General features: G+C 39.6%; 1 protein-coding gene across 6 annotated transcripts in view; it reads left to right on the plus strand.

The window, feature by feature from the left end:
- The first annotated feature begins 4,669 nt into the window (after nucleotides 1–4,669).
- Nucleotides 4,670–21,355, plus strand: part of CEP85L (centrosomal protein 85L) — a 233,902-nt gene continuing 217,216 nt past the window's right edge. For 4 of the 6 annotated variants that reach the window (XR_012517197.1, XR_012517196.1, XR_012517198.1 and 1 more), the window contains exon 1: nucleotides 6,176–6,586. Coding sequence is in view for 3 of the 6 variants with exons in the window: in XM_003938620.4 (XP_003938669.1) it covers nucleotides 6,514–6,586 (73 nt within the window). In the remaining 3 variants the exon portion in view is untranslated. Of the gene's footprint in view, nucleotides 5,104–6,174; nucleotides 6,587–21,355 lie in introns of those variants that run through there. The other 2 variants (XM_074397567.1, XM_074397566.1) reach the window with 2 other exon arrangements.

Below are 21,355 nucleotides of genomic sequence, written 5' to 3' on the forward strand. Positions count from 1 at the left end.
AGGACCTTCTCCTTCAGAGTTCCATGTGCCCAAGTGGTATGCTGAGTCAACTTTAAACCTGTCATATTTGTCTTTCTTTCTTTTTTTCTTTTTTGAAGACAGCTTCGCTCTGTCACTCAGACTGGAGTGCAGGTTCCATCTTGGCTCACTGCAATCTCCGCTTCCTAGGTTCAAGTGATTCTCGTTCCTTAGCCTCCAGAATAGCAGAGACTACAGGCATGTGCCACCATGCCCAGGTAATTTTTGTATTTTTTTAGTGGAGAGGGGGTTTCACCATGTTGGCCATGCTGGTCTGCAACTCCTGACCTCAAGTGATCTGTCCGCCTCAGCCTCTCAAAGTGCTGGGATTAGAGGCATGAGCCACTGTGCCTGGCCCAATTATCTCAAGTCAGCCTTTCTCTGCTGTTCAAAACATAGGGCATTTATTTATGTATGCTCTTGTGTAGTCTCAGTCTATGCTGCTTTATGCTGCCTTCCTGGTAACTCATCCTCAGTATACTGTCCTCTCTGGGAAACATTTTCATCATGCTCTATAGACTTCCTGTTTTCCTATTTAAAACAGAAGTCCCAATCCCAATCTTCATCTTCCTCAGAGATTGTGTCAGTTGGCTTCCCTGGAAAGCGGATGCTAAAATGGAACTGGGGTGTAGGAGGCTTATTGGAAGGTAACACCTGTGAAAGATGAAAGGTGCAGGAAACAGGATTGGAAAGGAAAGGCTCAGCCCACAATGCACATCTGACAAGGTCCCAGTTAACCCAACAGCAAGCTAGAGAACAAGGACTGATGATTAGAAGTGCTCTGCATTGGAAAGAATGGCCAGGCTCAAGTATTTCTGCTGAGCTTTGTCACTGGCTGGGGATATCTGGGAAAAGTGTGGAGTAGGGCGACTATTGTTTACAATAATCTATTGTTATATTTTATTCCCATTTTTTTTTGAATTCACAACCTTCATTTCTCAGTGACAAAAGCATGTTTGAGATGCTGTGTATTGTTATATTTTAAAATAGCTAGAAGAAAATAATTTGAATGTTTCTAGCATAAAGACAATTTTTAAGATGATGGATATTCCAATAATACTGATTTGATCTTTACAAATTATATGAATGTATTAAATTATCACATATATGCCCAAAATATGTACATCTATTATGTATCAATAAAAAATAAAATTAAATAAAAAGGCTGAGGCAGGTCTGGCAGGTGGTAAAAGTTGGAGGCTATCAGCCAACTACCCTCCTCATGGCTGAATACGAAGGTCTTTCTTGAAGGGAGATCAGAGAGACACACCTCCAAGGTCACCTCACAGATTAATTCCTCCACTGCTTCATCTCTGAAATTTTAACCTTTAGCATCCTCCTCTGCACCCTAACATCGTATCTTTCCAACTTTTACTCCCTCACTCTCATTATGTTTGCCTTTCAGTTGTAAAACTTCCGCTCCTTTAATTCCCATGACATTCTCTCAACATTTCAGCTTTGTCTTGATTTAACTGCTTCTTCCAGATAGGCTACACCTAGTTTCCCATCACTTCTTCCATTCTTCCACCAATATCCTTACATCCTTTGCCCTTTTTTCCTGTTAGAGTGCCCACACTGCAAAACCCTGTTTATCTGCTTTCTTTCTTCCTGCACTCAAACTGCTGGCTGCAGTTACAGAAAACCATATATCACCACAGATAATGTCACATGGTTTCCAGTCTTAGCTGAACCCTAAACACTATACAGAAATCCTATAGTTAGGTATTTCCTTCTCATATGGCATCTGAAAAAAAATCTTAAAATTTTTATTTCATAGGATGTTAAAGAGCATGGTGCAAAAGGCACGGGCATTAGAGTCACATGGATTAGATTTGAATTCTAGCTCTTTACTACCTGTGTGACCTTACGTAATTTTTCTTTGGTCTTTTTTCCCTTTCTGTGAAATGGAGGTATTACTAACTATTCAACATAAAATATGTAACTGATTTAGTGAGAAGTCTCAAATCATTTGAAGCATATACTCAAAGTTTTTTCTCCCCCAGTAACACTGCCAACTGTACACTGTTGAAAACCCCCTTTTCCACTGAGTACATCTCAGTCCAATTCCCTAACATTTTGGACATTTTCAGCTTTCAGTCCTCTTCTCCACCAGGGCAGGTCAGATAGAAGACTGTATGAGTGGGTTTGTGTGTGGAGGCATGATCTACTTTCTTGAATCCACTCTTCTGTCCTTCTACTTACTGTTTCCGTGTCTGAAAAGGCAGGCAGGCAGGCAGGAAAGAATTTGTCTCGTTGTGCACTGTCCAGGTTGCTGTCCTATTTAACTGTAAATGATCTTGTTCCTTTTCATAGGCTCAGGATGACCAGGTGGTGACCACAATAAGTTCCATTGATAAAGATGTCAGTCCTAAGCAGTTCCTGAAAACATTGATGGTCCTTTGGAAGACTTTATCTGTTGGCTAAATTCAATCCCTCCCACACCCACTTCCTTTCCTAAGGATCGCTTCAGTGGTCCATATCATACCTACTCTGTTATTGGTTATTGCAACGCAACTCTGGGGCCAAAGGAACAGGTGAGATTCATTTTCTGTAGCTCCCAGGAATTGGGGACTTGAGATGATGTGTCCTTGTCTTCTTGGCCTTGCTATACCACCTAATTTTTCTTCCTTTATTTTGGTAGCACTGGGCCGGAAATCACAGCCTAGAATGAAGGTTTCTATGAACTTGGCTTCCAAAAATGTGTTAAATATTTGTCAAGGGTATACTATTTCACCATAATTCCTGGACTAATTAGTAACCCAAAGGGTCAGGAAAAGACATCAATCACTACTTTATTCTGATACATGTATAGAAATTATCATCTACAGCTGACCTGGCCTATACCAATGAATGTTATTTTTTCTTGGTGAGTTGTTAACACAGTTACATTTCCACATTGTATGTTTGTCTGTATCACCAGTATAGGATGTACACATACAGTGTTCTAAGTATTTTACAAAGATTAACACGTTTAATCCATACAGCAATCCTGTGAGGAAGTTATAATTATAATCCCCAATTTGCAGGTGAGGGAACTGGGGCACAGACAGGTTAAGCAACCTATTTGTTTTCCCTTCATCTATTTGAATTCTACCTGCCAGGGATCCAGTTAAGATATTCAAGTCTGTCTTCAAAAGAGTGTTTTAATTTTTTCTTTATTATAAATGATTTTTGGGATTACAACAATCCATAAAAAATTGGATAACTTGTCGTCTTTGTGATCTGGAAGAGGTTGTATGGCATGCTCCTTGATACACACATGATATATAAGACTTGTCCAGTCTTTGGAATCTTTTAGAATTCATTTATAAATCTTTTTCTATGTAGCAGCAATAGTTCTTTAGGAATTATTTCAGCTGTAATTGGTTGGTTTATTTTTCCTGCATATTTTTGGTTCTTTTGCTGTTTTATATTTTTGTAAACATAAAGCTCTTCTGAGCTTTCCCCAGATTATGCATGGGGTTCTCTTTTAATTTTATTTATTTATTAGAGACAGGGTTTCACTCTGTTGCCCAAGCTTGAGTTTGGTGGCACAATCATAGCTCACTGTAGCCTCCAACTCCTGGGCTTAAGTGATTCTCCTGCCTTGGTCTCCCAAAGCACTGGATTACAGGCATGAGTGACTGTACCTGGCTCTTCTAATTTTAAAATATTACTTTTATCCACTGTTATATCCCTCTTCAGTTCTGTAGTTGATGTTTGCACAATCTGATAAGTTTAAATCAGAAAAACACATGTAAGATAGCTCAATTTAATCACTGCAAAGATTTATATACAAATTTAAGAGTTATAAATGCAACATTTATTTCTCACTTTTAAATAGTCTTTTTTTGAAATGAAGCATTTTAAACAAAGAGTTTAATATAGTTGATATTAAATATTGCATTTTTAGTACTATTTTCTTCTTTTGTGATCTAGTTTAAAAAGTCCCATCCCAAAACATTAAATATCCTAATTTCATCTGACCAACCATACTTACACACACACACAGAGTCCCTCACTATTTTCATTACTTACTTCTTTTATCTCTGCACAGTAGAACAACTGCCAAGATTGAGGCTTACCAAGGTTCAATGATAACTGTCTTTGCTTGTAAGATTCTCCTTGTAGTCCTAACATACTGTCAATACTGTCACAACAAAACAAAAATAAGCCAGTTTACCACATGGGGTTTAGTAATGGTTAGGTAGTCATTAGGTTCTCCAACTTGTGTTATGATACATTTTAATCATTCTGAAAACCATGGCTGTATCCTCCCATATATATGTCATTCATGTATCATGGATGTGGGGGGAAGCATTAGTTCAGTATATACTCAGAATTCATATGATTAACAGAAATCGATACTTTTATCTACATGATATTCTCACTTAGTATTTCAATTAATTTTAATTGCATTAGCCCTCTATCATCCCGTTTAATTACTAAGGACACAAAAATTTTATCTTTGGTGCCAAGTGCACCAAAAAAAAAAAAAAAAAAAAAAAAAAGCAACACGTTTTTACTGTTTGCTTTTACTCTGTAATGGATATTGATATATTTTAGATACTTTCAGCTTCACATGTGCTTTTTTTGTGTGTGTAGTAGCATGCCCTTACATTGATAAAAAGATGTAGAAAACCCGAGTAAACGATTTTCTTTTAACATTGTTTAGAATGAAGTAGAAATTGCCAGTTTTGAAATAATAAGTGTATTTTAAACTTACAAAGGTCAAGATATTTCTGTAATGTTTTATACATTTCTTAGAACAGCATCACAAATGAATTTCAAAAGTTCTGTTCCTGAGACTGTGGTAACTACAAAGCATGAAAAAATGTATACTTTACATAGTGCTATAGCTTCTGATAATTTTCTTTTTGGGACTTAAAAAGACGTCTATCTTCCTCAAGTGCTAGATAAAATGAGCGAATGCACATTTAAATCAGAAAAAAAACCAATCACATTAGTCTTTCATGTTTCCTGTTTCTTTTTATCATCGGAAACAGCTGACCCTTGACCAACAATACATGATTTGGAGAAATAATTGGAAGACTACCACAGGGAGACTAAATGTAAAATTGCAATTAGATAAATTACAACACAGATGTGATAAGTGATAGAATACACACCTAAATGTAATTTAATCTCCAATCATTTTAAAGAGTATTTCCCAATTACAGTGTCTTTAAGGGAAAAATGCAAATATGAGGGCTTTGTTAACAAGATTCCAGACAGGAAAAAGCATGATGCAACTCAAAGCTTCTCTAGTTCAGTGACCTGCGTTCTGGCTTACCTCTAAGTGATCTGCCTAGTGCAGAGCCCGCCTCCCACCACAGTGCTGGCCCAATATTTATTACACTAACTATTTTGTAACTAAACATTGGAAGCATCATCATATTGCCAATGAGAAGTAATGCCCCTTTTCGCCCTTCCTCAGGACGTCTGCTCCTGCACTGAGGGTTCAGGTGAAGGGTGGAAACTAACAGGAAGACGTGAAGGAGTAGTGAGTGGGCAAGGAGGATGAGGCTCCCTTTACAGACTTTGGTGCCATTTTTACTCCTTTCTGGTTGCTTATCTGAAACGTTGTGCCACTAGATTACAATGACGGCCCCTCTCCGCCTCGGGTCCTAATGACCCCCGAGCTTTTCCGGTGCACATCCCTGTCTTATGGATATTCTGGTGCCTGTGTTGCCCCCACATTAAATCACTAAAGGAAAACCATCCCTTTTCTACTCCCTAAAGTGATGCACAAACGAAGGGGTACGGTACAGATAAGGATTTAAATCCCAGTCCTAATTCCGAGGGAGGCTGGAAGCCCCTCAGCAGCGCCTGGCGTGGCCTCTCCATCTCGAGCGGCGGTGACGCGAGGGGCAGGTCTTCCACGTGTCTTCAAGCGGTGCCCGGAGAGAGGGCATGAGGGATTATCCAAGGGAGGGGTCGAGTATCGCAACACAGGACAAGTTGCGGCCCTCTTCTCAACTCGCAGGGCAGGAAGATGGAGACAGGAATGCGGCGGGAGGGCGGGATGGCGGGACAGCCCGGAGGCAGCCGAGGAGGCGAAGCGGAGTCCGGGGAGCCCACCCGCTCGCCCGCCGCAGTCCCCGCCCCGCGCCGCGCCGCGCACGCCTGAAGTCAGCGCCCGAGGCCCCGCCCCCTCGCGGCCCCAGCCCCGGCTCAGGCTCCGCGGGCGGAGGGGGCGGAGAGAACCCGCAGCTGCAACTTCGCCTGGAGCCTTTGAGCCTGGGCTCAGCCGGGATCTAGCAGCCGTCACCGCCGAGTCGCCGATTCCCGGGGGCCTCAGCCCAGCCGGCTTGGCCATGGCAGCCGCCGCCACTGCGGCGAATCTGGCCCCGACGCTCCCCGCCCGTCGCTGAGCAGCCGTTAAGCAGCCACCCGCCTTTCCTCCAGTCCGTGCCGCCTAGGCCCACGCTCCGGGCAAGTTTACGCCGCCGAAGAAGCAGGAGGACGGACGTGAGGAGTCGGGCGTCCCCGGCCCACCCGGCCCTCTCGCCCGCGATGTGGGGGCGCTTCCTGGCCCCGGAGGCCTGCGGCCGAGACAGCCCCGGCGGAGCCCGCAGCTTCCCTGCCGGTAAGGGATGGGACAGCGCCCGGCTGGGGTGGGGGGGTCACGGCCGACCGCGGCGCCTCCGGACCTCGCCGCCGCTCCCCTCCCGCCTCGGGCCTGTCTTCCGCCGGTCGCCTCCCCGACGCCGCAGCGCGCCTGGTGTCCTCCCCGCTGCCGGCACCCGGGCAGACATCTGGCTTGCCGCGTTCCGGGCGCGTCCGCCCCGCATCTCGTCGTCCTTGCCGCCCCTCCTTGGGCTGCAGCCCCAGCGCCCTCAACTTCCAGCTCGCTTGGGCCCCCTCGGGTTGGGCTGTATTGTCTGCCCGGCTTCTTCCGTTCGCTCGTGGGGTGTGTGACCGGCGTGTTAACGGGGCTTGCCCGTCGCTCGCGGGAACCCGGGCGGGAAGGTCGCTGCGACCGCGCTGCAGCTGCGGCTCCGGCACGCCTCGGAGGGGCCGCAGTTCTTCGCCCGCCCGACTTCTGCGAGGCGCGGGCGGGGGTTGGCTGTGCCCACGCCCGTAACTGCTACTTTTAGGGCGCGTTTTGGGGAGGAAGGATGCTGCCAGAGATGCCGCTGCTGTCGGCCACCCCCAGGGGAACTTCAGCCCCTCGGAGGAACCCGGTGGCCGCCCCGCAGCCCCTCAGGCGTAAGGGGAGGGCGCGTCCTGCTGGAGCGGGTGGACCATTGAGCAACGGTGCTACGAATCCGTTTGGCTTTCCCGTGGCCCCTTCGAGGAAAATTAGGGGTTTGCTGCGCTGGGTGTCTGAAGGGGGCTGTTTGTATCGGACAGCCATTTCACGCTTTCGTCGCTCAGAAGTTGTGTAGGAGCCACAAAATTAGGATAGATCCCCCCTACCCCCCAACTTGGAATAAAAAATAAGTCTTGGGTTGCCTTGTGATATGATCTTTAACAATGATAGTCCTTTCAGGCACTTTTAATCTTGAGTTTTGAGGCCTTTTGAGAAACTGAGTTATATGGACTTTTTGTGTAGAAAAAAAAAAATGCCATGTATACATAAGCAAAATTTTCCCTACAGTTTTAGCTGGTTCTGGGACTCCGGTTAAGTAATATTGCTCCACAAAGTGTTTGATCTCGTCTTGAGTAATTTAGAGATATTTTTTGTATATATTTCAAAGCTGTTACTTACAAAACAAAAAAGCAGAAGCATTTGGAAATGGGTCTTTTGAAGGTAATATTTTCTGCTATTTAAAAAAATATCAGGCACTAACCAAGGCATTAATATCAGGCTATTGAAATTTCGAATAATGCAGTTGTGTGATAGTTTAGATATTTGTGATGCGGTTTTTAAAAAGACATATATACATTTTAAAAAGCCGTAGTTAGATTTAAATCATTCACTTAAGTTTGGTCCTGCAACACTTTTAGAAATAATAGAATTTAATGTAGGCGTGAATTTAGTAAAAAGCAATATTAAGTAGGGAATGAAGTTTTTCTAAATTGTATGCTATTTGTCCTAAGGAAACAGCATAGTTCTGAGGTTTCCCCAGTTTACAGATTATTCACAAATCCTGTCATCTAAGTAACTTCAGTGATTGAGAAGCTACTTCATTATCCCTAGGGGCGATAGGGAGTGATTTCAATTATCTGTAAGTGTCAAAAGCCATCTGTAATGTCTTTGTAATCTAATCTTTAAAATTTATTTGTGATTATAGTAGCTTGTTTAGAGGTATATCACTGAGCAATGGTATCCATTTTTCATTGTTTTCTATGAGGAAGAAAAGATTTTAATATTTAAAGTTAAGTAACTTTTAAATTTAGTGTTTCAAGTTAAGAAGGACTTTGTTATATTGCAGCCTCTAGAGAGACATTTGCTGTGGCATAGAATATAGTAAAGAAGATACTTTATAAATACTACCCAAATTTAAGAAATTTGGACAGTATAGCTGTACCAAAGCATGTATTTTATCTCAATTTGTCAGTAATAAACCATTGGTAAATCAGGACGTGCCTTGTAAAAGTTTTTTTTTCGGCTACATGCTGAAATAGTGATGTAATTATTTATTGTTTCTTTCCTTTTTGAGCAAACATAAATATTTAACATTATCTTAGATAATTTAAAGTTTTAAAAAGTTCTACCTTAGATGAAAAACTTGTGTTGCTTCTTTTGCAAATGAGCAGATGGTGAAGGTCAAGATAATGACCTCTGATTTGATTCATGTAGGGATCTTTTTTCCTGAGAATTGGAAGGCAATTTTTATTTTTGAAATATTGTTCAGTATATCTTTTGAATAATTTGAACAATAATTCCAGTCCTAAAATTAGACTTGTCTGAAAACAAAAAGAACTAGTGCTCTGATTGAATTTATCAGGAATCTTTTTTGGTCCTGAGGACCAGTGGGAAGGCAGGGATAAGTATATAAATTCTGGTATTAAAATGAGTTTATCTTAATATGTGGATTAATTCAAGATGTCCTGAAACTGGTTTGTTTGTTTATACAAATATATAACTATACTAAAGGAAAAACCAAAGATACTATAGAACCACTTTCTAAAAACCAGAGGAAATTCTTTTCTTAAGGAAATGGCCGTAAAAAATAGGAACAATAAGTGTTATTTGAAAAATACAGAACTTTTAGCCTTTGTTTTAGGATTCAGTTTTACTTGGCTTTTCCCATTTTTCAGCTTTATGGAGTAACTGTTATAAAACAAAATAAAATAAGTATTTATTAGAGACAGAGTTTCCCTCTGTTGCCCAGGCTGGAGTGCAGTGATGTGATCTTGGCTTACTGCAACTTCTGCCTCCCAGTTTCAAGCCTCAGCCTCCCAAGTAGCTGAGATTACAGGCATGCGCCACCACACCCAGCTAATTTTTGTACTTGTTTTTTTTAGTAGAGATGGGGTTTTACCATATTGGCCATGCTAGTTTCTAACTTCTGGCCTCAAGTGATCCACCCACCTCAGCCTCCCAAAGTGCTAGGATTACAGGCGTTGAGTCACTGCGCCCAGCCAAAATGAGTATTATGTTTCCTTAGAAAGCTCAAATAAAAGTCTCTCTTTTTTTGTATTGGCAAGTGTGGTTAGAAGGCTAATTTAAAACAGTACAATTGGTATTTTTTTATGCATTTGGTCGATTGCATTTCAGATTACCCTATTCAAAATGTATACTGGTTTCAAGTTGGATGAAGCATAAGACATATTTCCTATAGGCTTTTGAAATCTAGCATGAAATAGGAATACTTTGAGTACTTATTAATACCTAGTGTGCTAAGTATGTTCCTTTTCATAAATAATATTAAAAAAAATACTAACATAGGCTGGGTGTGGTGGCTGATGCCTATAATCCTAGAGCTTTGGGAGGCCGAGTTGGGCAGATCGCTTAAAGTCAGGAGTTCAAGACTAGCCTGGCCAACAAGGTGAAACCCTGTCTCTACTAAAAATTCAAAAATTAACTGGGTGTGGTGGTATGTGTCTGTAATCCCAGCTACTCTGGGAGGTTGAAGGCAGGAGAATTGCTTGAACCTGGAAGGCAGAGGTCGCAGTGAGCTGAGATCACACCACTGCACCCCAGTCTGGGCAACAGTGAGGCTCTCTTTCAGCAAACAAAAATGAAACAAAAACTCTTAAAACATTTTGAGGTAGAGTATTATACTTTTATGGTGTGCTAAAATAAAATGTTACAGGAAACACTTGAGTTGAATAAAATGTCATTTGTTCATTGCCTTGAGCTTACATTTACCTCTTAGTTGATGCTTGCCATAAAGTGTTTAGTGATGTCATAATGATAGTGGTAATAACTGGTATGGTTGCAACAGATAATATTGTTTTCTGCTGTGATTCTGAATTAGATGCACTTGTGAGAGTACTGTGGTAAAAATGAAACATAACACTAGCATAAACCCAACTGGACATGTTCCTTCATAATAGGTATTGGGGGATAAGGTACAATTCTTAACTTTAGTGATGACTTTTGTGAAATGAACTTGATTAATAATTGGAATCGATCACTTTCCTGGTTTGAATGAAGCTGATAAATTAAGCTAAATGGTGAGTTGATAACCTCTCTTGTCACGTTGTGATATTTATATATGTGAACAGAAAGGGTTTAGAGAGTTAAGATTTTTCTGCCTGGATGAAATGTATATTTATATACTTTGAAAAGATGATGAGTGCATAAAGTTTTCTGGATAGTATTTTCCTGAGTTATAGCCTGATTAGTTTTCATAAATTTTGCATTAGGAAAATGAAGAATGTGATCATCGGACACTTTTTAATCAGTAACTTTTTTTTGAAACAGAGTCTCACTCTGTTGCCCAGGCTGGAGTGCAGTGGTTCAGTCTTGGCTCACTGCAACCTCTGCCCCCCAGGTTCAAGCAGTTCTCCTGCCTCAGCCTCCCAAGTAGCTGGGATTAGTGGCATAAACTACCACCAGCTGGCTTAATGCTTTGTATTTTTGTAGAGACAGGGTTTCACCATGTTGACCAGGTTGGTGTCTAACTCCTGACTTCAAAGGATCCGCCTGTCTCGGCCTCCCAAAGTGCTGGGATTACTGGCATGAACCACCACACCCAGCCAATTTTTAAGCAGTAACGTGTTATTCATTATTATTACAACTATCAGGATTTTCATATTTTACACTGGCAAAATATTTTGAGAAGAGCAATTTATTGTGTAAGGACATTTAAGGATGGGTGTGATCAACATAAAAATAACATCAAATTGCTTTTCATACCAGTATTTTGCTTTCTGTTTTTCTTTAATTAAAAAAAAAATCATTACCTAGCATAGTGCTTGTTACTTTGGTATTAGAAATGTTTGTGAATTATTCTTTCAGTAAATATGGTGTGCTAGACATTGTATTAGCCTCTGAGGATACATCACTGAGAAAGATAAGGTTCTTGCTCTAAGGGGGCTTGTATTTTACTTTTAAAAACATTTTTTAGGTTTTTTCTTTTCTTTTTTTTTTTAAATTTGAGATAGTGTCTTGCTCTGTCAGTCAGGCTGGAGTGTGGTGTTGCAATCATAGGTCTCTGCAGCCTTGACCTGCCAGGAGCAAGCAATCCTGTCACCTCACCTCTCAGGCTCAACTGGGAATACAGGAATGTGCCAGGACTGCCGGCTAATTTTTGTATTTTTTGTAGAGATGAGGTCTCACTCTTACCTAGGTTGGTCTTGAACTTTTAGGCTCAAGTGATCTTCCGCCTGGGCCTTCCAAGTATTGTGATGACAGGCATGAGCCACCATGCTGCCTGGCAGTAGCTTGCATTTTTAGAGGAGAGGATCAGTAAGTAAACAGATAATGAGATGATTCAGGATGATTCAGCTAGTGTTAAGTACTAAGAGGAAAAGACTTAGTGAGGTGGCAGAGGATGGGCAGAGCTCCTTGAGTGGCTGGCCAGGGAGACCGCTGACGAGGTAACATTGCTATCTGAAGGATGAGAAGAAGCAGAACATGAAGGGAGAAGCATTCAGGTGGAGGGAACAAAAAATTTCCAGGAAGGAAATGAGTTTGAGAAGTTTGAAGAACTCTGGTGAATCTGGAGCTTAGTAAGCAGAACTGTGAGGTGAGGAAGGCCTGAGGCCTGACAATAATATTAGGGGTTGTAGGGAGTCTGGATTCTATTCTGCGTGTCTGCATGTCAGGGGAAGCCGGGGAGTGACTTCATTCTTTTATTCCTGAGCACATAGAGTGCCTTCTACGAGGCAGATACTGTTCTCATGTAATGGGGACATGGAATGGACATTCCTTATTCTAGGTGTTTATAATCAGTCTTGGCTATTCTTTGGAAGAAGAAATTGTAGAGGAGTGGGGCAAGAACAGCAGTGGGGAAGACAGCTAATAGGCAATAGCACTTATTAGGTGAGAAATGATGGTTTTAATTTGAATGGTTAGATTGGATTTGGAGAGAAGAAAATGGATTTGGGATATACATGAGAAATCTTATGGGATTTACTGATGACTTGGAGTTGTCAAGTAAGGTAAAGAGGAGTCAAAAGATGGCATCTTAATTTTGACTTCAGTAATTATAATTGATAGTGATTCCATTTCCTGAGATGGGGAATGTTGGGGCAGAGGGTAGTAGGGAGAGTGTAAGGAAGATAAATAGAATCAAGAGTTCTTTTTCGGCAATGTGAAATTTGAGATCTTTTGAGAAGTTAGGTGAGATGTTGAGTATGAAGTCAGGTATAAAAGTCTGGAGCTCAGTGGGGAGGTTGCTGGATAAGAGATAGGAATTTGAGAATTATTTGGGTATAAATGGTGTTTAAAGGTAATGGGTCATGCTGAGAGAATAGAGAAGACAGTAGAGGACTAAGCCCTGGTACACTAACATTTTCTCTTCAGTCAGAGGAAGATAAGCCCTCTAAAGAAACTGAGAAGGAACAGCTAGGGAGGTAGGAGTAATGAAGTATTAGAAAAAGCAGGAGAATGAAGTATTCTGGTAGAGAGGAGTCTGAAGGCACTAGTGGTCACCAGTCTCATGCTTCCAAGTGGCCATGTAAGATAAGTCAGAAGAAAATGCATCAATGCATTTGGCCAGTTTCAGTGAGAGACTTAAAAATTTAAACCTAGCTGAAATTTGAGATTATCTAATCCAGTGAGCTGACATCATTGCATAAGGGTTGATACATAAGTGCTTAATAAATGTTTGAATTGCTTTCTCTTTACCGCTTATTAAGCTAGGGTGACCAATTGTCTGGGTTTGCCTGGAAGTTTCAGTTTTTAAACTAGGTGACTTGTGTCATAGGTTTCCTAGGACTGAAGGGTTTCCTGAGCTGCCTCACATTGAATAGTGGCCAAGTCTTGACGAGAGCACTCTGTCTGCTCAGGGCATCTGAACTGGTATTAACAGTGTTCTCTGCCCATCAGAATAGAAGATTCTCTCAATCAGGGGACCAGACTTTAGTACTGTATCTAGTTTTATTTCATGCTCTTGTTAACTTCTGTCTGATCTGAAAATCTACCTCAGAACAGTAACTCTACCCCAACCTTTGCATTTTTCCTCCTGCAATAAATTGTTTAAAGACTTAATTAGGTAGTGCTAAATTTAAATTAAAGTGGTTGATAGGATTTTAAGTTCCTTTAAAGAGTTAACGTAGGATCAGAAACTTGTATGCCTTTCTACGGCTGTTGATGTCTAGTGAATAAAACTTATTTGCTTTATTGATACTCCTTTTGAAAATGCTTTTTATATTGAAGTTTAGAGTTCTGAAGTGAACCACAGTTTTTGGTTATATATTTCTCTGGAAGATTTTGGGATGAAAGATTCGGATTATGTTTCATGTAGTTTAAGGTTTCCTACCAGTTGGTTACATTGCTTTTATAGAGGCAGAGATTGCCTCCTGACCATAAGAAATTACATATATATGGCCTTACCATGACCTATCTGAAGCTTTTCTGAAGCATTCTCAGTTAATACTGAGCATTCGTTCATTTTAGGAATAAGGTACTGAAAAGTTAGACTAGAAGTTAAATGCTTTAATTTTGGCAACAGAAAACTTCCACATATTTATACATTTTCTCAAAACTTTATTTTGAAACATTTTAAGACAAATTTTTATTTTTATTTAGCTTTTAAATGTATTGTGTATGGTTCTTATGTTCTAGGACAAAGATGAACCCGTCTGAAGTGCCAAGTTGTATACTCTCGTATTTGTGGTGGTTTTACAAACAGCTTCATTAGTTTTTAACTGTATCCCATTTCCCAGTTTTTAAACAGAAACAAGGACTTATGAAAAACTAAATTAAGTATGCGGTTATTATTCCTAATAGTTGCCAAAATGCTTTTTTGAACATGACTTTTTTTTTTTTTTTTTTTTTTGAGATGGAATCTATGTTACCCAGGCTGTAGTGCAGTGGTGTGATCTCGGCTCACTTGCAACCTGTTTCTCCCAGATTCGAGCAAGTCTCCTGTCTCAGCCTCCCAAGTAGTTGGGACTACAAGCATGTGCCATCACAGCCAGCTAATTTTTGTATTTTTTAGTGGAGACAGAGCTTCTCCGTGTTGGCCAGGCTGGTATTGAACTCCTGACCTCAAGTGATCCACCTCCTTGGCCTAAGTGCTGGAATTACAGCCATGAGCCACTGCACCTGGCCTGAATGTGATGTTTCATGTAGCCAGAAGGTAGGACTAACACTGAAATCAACAAACATACAATTTTTTCTTAGGGGATAGTCTGTTGCTAACCTGGCTTTCTCTTGAGTTCTTTCTTTTACATCAGAAATACTTGGTGAATATTTATTGGTATGAATTCATAGTTTTTCTGGGAAAGGTAGACTACTTTTCTATCCATTTAATTTTTATTTTTAGTTGAGGTAATTTTAAACAAAGTCTGAACTACCCTAGTTTAAGGTTCTTGTTAGAGTAGAATTGAAAATAAGGAAATAGAAAATCATAGCTGAAGAATCTTTTCTTAAACCTTTTGTGACTGGCTTCCTGTTTTAAAAGTTATTTGCCATAGTTAGTGAGTAAACTTCAGGATTTTCTTTTTATATTTTATTGATTTTTAATATACATATAATTTTAAATATTTTTTATTTTAAAAATAAATAAAATATACTTATTTATATTTATTTTTAATTGACAAATAATTGTATATATTTATGGGGTGCAATGTGATATTTTGATCTATGTATATACATTGTAGAAAGATTAAATCCAGCAGTACATCAAAAAGCTTATATACCATGATCAAGTAGGCTTCATCCCTGGGATGCAAGGTTGGTTCAACATACACAAATCAATAAATGTGACTCATCACATAAACAAAACTAAAGATGAAAAGCACACGATTTTCTCAGTAGATGCAGAAAAGGCTTTTGATAAAATCCAACATCCCTTCATGTAAAAAATTCTCAATAAATTAGGTATTGAAGGACTACTTCAAAATAATAAGAGCCATATATGACAGCAGACAGCCAACATACTGAATGGACAAAAGCTGTAAGCATTCCCCTTGAAAACTAGCATAAGACAAAGATACACTCTCTCACCACTTCTGTTCAAGATAGTATTGGAAGTTGTGGCCAGGGCAGTCATGCAAGAGGAAGAACAGGCATTCAAATAGGAAGAGAGGAAGTCAAACTATCCCTGTTTGCAGATGATGACATGATCCTTTATCTAGCAAACACATAGTCTCAGCCCAAAAACTTCTTAAGCTGATAAGCAACTTAGCAAAGTCTCAGGATACAAAATCAATGTGCAGAAATCACTAGCATTCCTGTACACCAACAACAGTCAAGCCAAGGGCCAAATTGTGAATGAACTCTCATCCACAATTTGCCGCAGTAAGAATAAAACACCTAGGAATACAGCTAACTAGGTAGGTGAAAGATCTACAAGGAGAACTACAAATCGCTGCTCAAAGAAATCAGAGATGACACAAACAAATGGAAAAACATTCCATGCTCATGTATAGGAAGAATTTATATTGTTAAAATGGTCATACTGCCCAAAGCAATTTATAGATTGATTGCTATTCCCATTAAACTACCATTGAAAAATCTTCACAGAACTACAAGAAACTTTTTAAAATTCATGTGTAACTAAAAAACCTGAAAAGCCAAGGCAATTCTAAGCAAAAAGAACAAAGCTGGAGGGATCATGCTACCCAATTTCAAACTATATACTACAGGGCTACAGTAACCAAAACAGCATGGTACTGGTAGAAGAACAGACACACAGACCATTGTAACAGAATAGAGAACTCAGAAATAAGATTATACCTACAACCATCTGATTTTTGAACAGACCTGACAAAAACAAGCCATGGGGAAGGCATTTCCTATTCAATAGATGGTGCTGGGATAACTGGCTAGCCATATGTGGAAGATTGAACCTGAACCCCTTCCTTACACCATATAGAAAAATCCAAGATGGATTAAAGACTGAATTAATTAATTTTAATTAATTAAAAGCCCAGACCTATACAAACCCTGGAATTCAACCTAGGCAATACCATTCAGGGGATAGGCATAGGCTAAAATTTTAGGACAGACGCCAAAAGCGATTGCAGCAAAAGCAAAAATTGACAAATGGGATCTAATAAAAGAGCTTCTGCACAGCAAAGAAAACTATCAAGAGAGTAAACAGACAAGCTCTACCCAATGGGAGAAAATTTTAGCAAATAGTGCAAAACTAAGGACAAAAACCACATGATTATCTCAGTAAATGCAGAACTAAAAGACAAAGATCTGACAAAGATCTGTCATTAGATATGACAGAGGTCTAATATCCAGCATGTATAAGGAACTTAAACAAATTTACAAGAAAAAAGCAATCCCATTAAAAAGTCGGCAAAGGACATGAACAGACACTTCTCAGAAGAAGACATACACGCAGCCAACAATCATGAAAAAAAGCTCAACACCACTGATCGTTAGAGAAATGCAAATCAAAACTACAATGAGAGATACCAATCACACCAGTCGGAATGACTTATTAAAAAGTAAAAAACAACAGACACTGGCAAGGCTGTGGAGAAAAAGGAATGCTTATACACTGTGGTGACAGTGTAAATCAGTTGAACCATTGTGAAAGACAGTGTGGCGATTCCTCAAAGACCTAAAGACAGAAATACCATTCAACCCAGCAATCCCATTACTGGGTATGTAACCAAAGGAAAAGAAATCATTCTGTTATAAAGACACATGCACACATATGTTCATTGCAGTGGTATTCACAATAGCAAAGACACAGAATCAAGCAAATGCCCATTAATAATAGACTGGATAAAGAAAATGTGGTAGATGTACACCATGGAATACTATGCAGCCATTAAAAAATAAGATTATGTACTCTGTGGGGACATGGATGGAGCTGGAGGCCATTGTTCTTTGCAAACTAACACAGGAACAGAAACCAAATACTGCATGTTATCACTTATAACTAGGAGCTAAATGATGAGAACACATGAACACATAGAGGGAAACAAGACACACTGGGACCTATCTAAGGGAGGAGGAGGGTGGGAGGAGGGAGAGGATCAGTAAAAAATAACTGATGGGTACTAGGCTTAATACCTGGGTGATGAAAAAATCTGCAACAACAAATCCCCATGACACATGTTTACCTGTGTAGCAAACCTGCACATGTACCCCTGAATTTAAAAAAAAATTAAGAAAAAAGATTAAATAAAGTTAACTAGTATATCCATCACATTACCAATTTATTTTTTTGTGATTAGCATGTTAAAATCTATTTTAGCAATTATTAACTGTGCTCACCATGCAGTGCAATAGATTACTAAAACTTATTCCTCTAGTTTAACTGAAACTTCGTAATTTTGGATCAATGTCTCCCTTTTTCCCATCCCTCCTTGATTTATATTTAGAAAGCAACAAATACTAGCTACTGATTACTTAAAATTTTGATTAAAACACTTAAATGTGGCTGGGCGTGGTGGCTCACGCCTGTCATCCAAGCACTTTGGAGGCCAAGGTGGGCGGATCACCTGAAGTTGGAAGTTCAAGACCAGCCTGATCAACATGGTGAAACCCTGTCTTAAAAAACAACAACAACAACAACACTTAAATGCAAGAAGACCAATTATTGTTACCATTATTTTTGAGACAGAGTCTCGCTCTCTCACCCAGGCTGGAGTGCAGTGGTGCCATCTCAGTTTACTTCAACTTCCAGCTCCCGGGTTCAAGTGATTCTCCTGCCTTAGCCTCCCAAATAGCTGGGATTACAGGCGTGCACCACCTTGCCTAATTTTTTTTTTGTATTTTTTTTTTTCTTTTTTAAATTTTAGTAGAGTCAGGGTTTCACCATGTTGGCCAGGGGCTGGTCTTGGACTCCTAACCTCAGGTGATCCACCTGCCTCAGCCTCCCAGAATACTGGGATTATAGGCGTGAGCCACTGTGCCCTGCCAGGCAAAGCCAGTTATCTTAGATTGAGCTAGATTTTAATGTAGGTATTTTTTTTTGACTAATGTGTTTATGTGAGAAAGTATACTTACTTGATGCTGCTAACCTTATTTTAGCTGAGTGAAAGCATCTTCAGTGACTGCTTAACTTTAATTCCCAATCTTGAAATCTGATGTTACTTAATTCTTGGTTCTTTCTTCTGGCTTGAAATTTTACCTCTGGTTAAAACCTAACATTTCATATCTGAGTAAATCTTTGGATCTCTTTTGGGATTGGAGGAGCACAGTTTCTCAGTTCCCCTCCCAGTTTTGCTACCTGTTGTTTTTTCTTTTTCTTTTTATTTTTTTGACACATTGTTATAAACCCTTCATAAAAACGGTAGGGTAGGTGTATTGCAAATGTTTTGAGATTATAGAGAACCAATGGACGCCTTAGTTTTTAGATATGGCTAACAGTAGAAATTTCACCCAAATGCTTCCATTTTACGTATGCAATATTTATTTTACTTTATCAATTTTAAGATGTACTTTAAAAATGTTTTAGCATTTCTGATATCTGGATGTATCATTTAATTGGCATCCTTTTTTTTAGTGGTACATACAATTGGTATATTTTAAAATTATTTTTCCGACTTTTAAAGTATGCAGATATATGTCATGTTGATTTCCAATATGCCCTCTCCATATTGAGTGTTTCATTTGAAAGCATCATCTTAGCCCTTATGGGTATCAGTGGTTATTTTTTCAAACCCAAATGCTAGGTGACATATTACTGTCAGATCTGATTTTGTAATTTTTTTTTTCTCTTGCACAAGGAATGTTGAAGAGTGTGCATGGGAAACATCAGCTTGACTATTTTCTTGTTTGTTTATATTTTTAGTATTCAGGTTTTTCAAGTTCAGGTTTCTTTGGTGTAATATTTTAGAACCACAAATGCATTTTGTGAGGGTTAGTTTAAGTAAAACTAAATAATGTCATATGCGAATCTGCTTAACCAGCCATAAACTGCAGTGCATTGCTATATGCAAAAATCAGATGAATGCAGGAAAATGTCACTGTCAAGCTCTCTGTATAGAACTCCCCCATTTGTTATAATGATGCTCTTATAATCCAAGTAAGGGCAGTAGTGTTAACCTGTATGTTAAATATTATTGCAAAATTTAATGTGTCACTTTTTTCTAAAGATAATTCTCAGTCTTTTTCCTCCAGCAGCTTGCCAGTGGATTGGCTCATGTACTCCCTGGCATATGTGTATTCACTTTGGAGATCATAGAGATAGAAAGCTTATGCTTCGTCTCTTGGAATGATGTTTTAAAAGTGGTGGTTATCAGAGAGATGGGCATCGGGTTTATGTTTTGACGGAGATAAGTAGTTGTAAACATGCTAGTAAGATATTAATATTAAGAGAGAAGCTGGTGACAGTGTATATGTCCTTGATTGAATAGGAAGGGAAAAGAACAAGGTTAAAAACTTGGAAGAGAGTGGGGTACTGTACCTCATGAGGAGCTGAAGAATTATTATGTAGTATTTGTCAGATGATTTTTTATTCTCTTATGATTAAAGTTATACATGCACAGTAAAACGTTGACTCAGTACAGAAAAGCTTAAAGTGAAGTAAGCTTTTTCGCCTTCACATGCCAGTCCTCCACTCCATTTTTAATAGTTTTTGGTTATCCTTCTGGAAAATTTCTATGCATGGACAATAATAAAAATAACATTTATTGAGATACTAATGATATGTCTGGGACTTTCAAAAATATCTTTATAGACTGGGAGCACTTTTCAAAAATATCTTTACACTCCTGTAATCCCAGCACGGGGAGGCTGAGGTGGCCGGATCACCTGAGGTCAGGAGTTTGAGACCAGCCTGACCAATGTATTCAAACCCTGTCTCTAAGAAAACCCCCCAAAATTAGCCAGGCGTGGTGGTATGCACCTGTAGTCCCCACAACTTGGGAGGTTGAGGCAGGAGAATCTCTTGAACCTGGGAGACGGAGATTGTAGTGAGCCAAGATTGCACCACTGCACTCCAGCAGTGGACAATTGAGAGAGACTTTGTCTCAAAAACAACAACAAAAAAAGTTTATATGTTCATTGATCACAACAACCTTATGATATTGGTACTATTCTATTTTTTTCTTCTCTCTTTTTTTTTGGGTAGACGGAGTCTTGCTCTGTCACCAGGCCGGAGTTCAAGCAATTCTCCTGCCTCAGCATTCCGAGTAGCTGGGACTACAGGCACTCGCAGCCATGCCCAGCTAATTTTTGTATTTTTAGTAGAGATTGGGTTTCACCATGTTGGCCAGGATGGTCTCCATCTCTTGATCTTGTGATCCACCCGCCTTGACCTCCCAAAGTGCTGGGGTTACAGGTGTGTGCCACTGTGCCCGGCCCAATTTTTTTCTTCTCTTACATTTGAAGAAATTGAGGCACAGAGTGGTTAAGTGATTTATGAGGACTTATTGCTAATAAGAGGTAGAATGAACTTGAACCCAGGTAGCCTGGTTTCACAGTCTACATCTTTTCCACTGAGATATACTGGTACTTCTATGATAAAAGAAACGAATTAAGACAATTGGAGCCGCTTACCCTAGAGATAAATAGCACTGAAGTGGAGTGGAGGATTGGGATGAAGAAAGTAACAGTATATGATGTTTCTGCCTTCTCAGCTGGATATTATTCAGCATAGTACAAGATTTGTTGTTTTCCTTTTTTGGCTACTGTTAATATGAACATTTTTTCTTACAGTTTAATGTTCTGATTTTTCTGTGTGTGACTTTTGTGCCTTTTTACCTACTGGAGACCGTTTTCCTATATTGGGAATGTTGGCCATTGTCTTTCTAAATTATTTAAAATTACTTTTTAAAAAAGCTGCATTGATAAATATTTGCTGATCTCTAAATAGACACTTAAATGCATAGTGGCTCAAGGGATAGTTTAAAATATTCTGGATTTTAAAATAAACAG

The sequence above is a fragment of the Saimiri boliviensis genome, chromosome 4, assembly GCF_048565385.1.
Source record: "Saimiri boliviensis isolate mSaiBol1 chromosome 4, mSaiBol1.pri, whole genome shotgun sequence".
In the NCBI taxonomy this organism is placed as follows: domain Eukaryota; kingdom Metazoa; phylum Chordata; class Mammalia; order Primates; family Cebidae; genus Saimiri; species Saimiri boliviensis.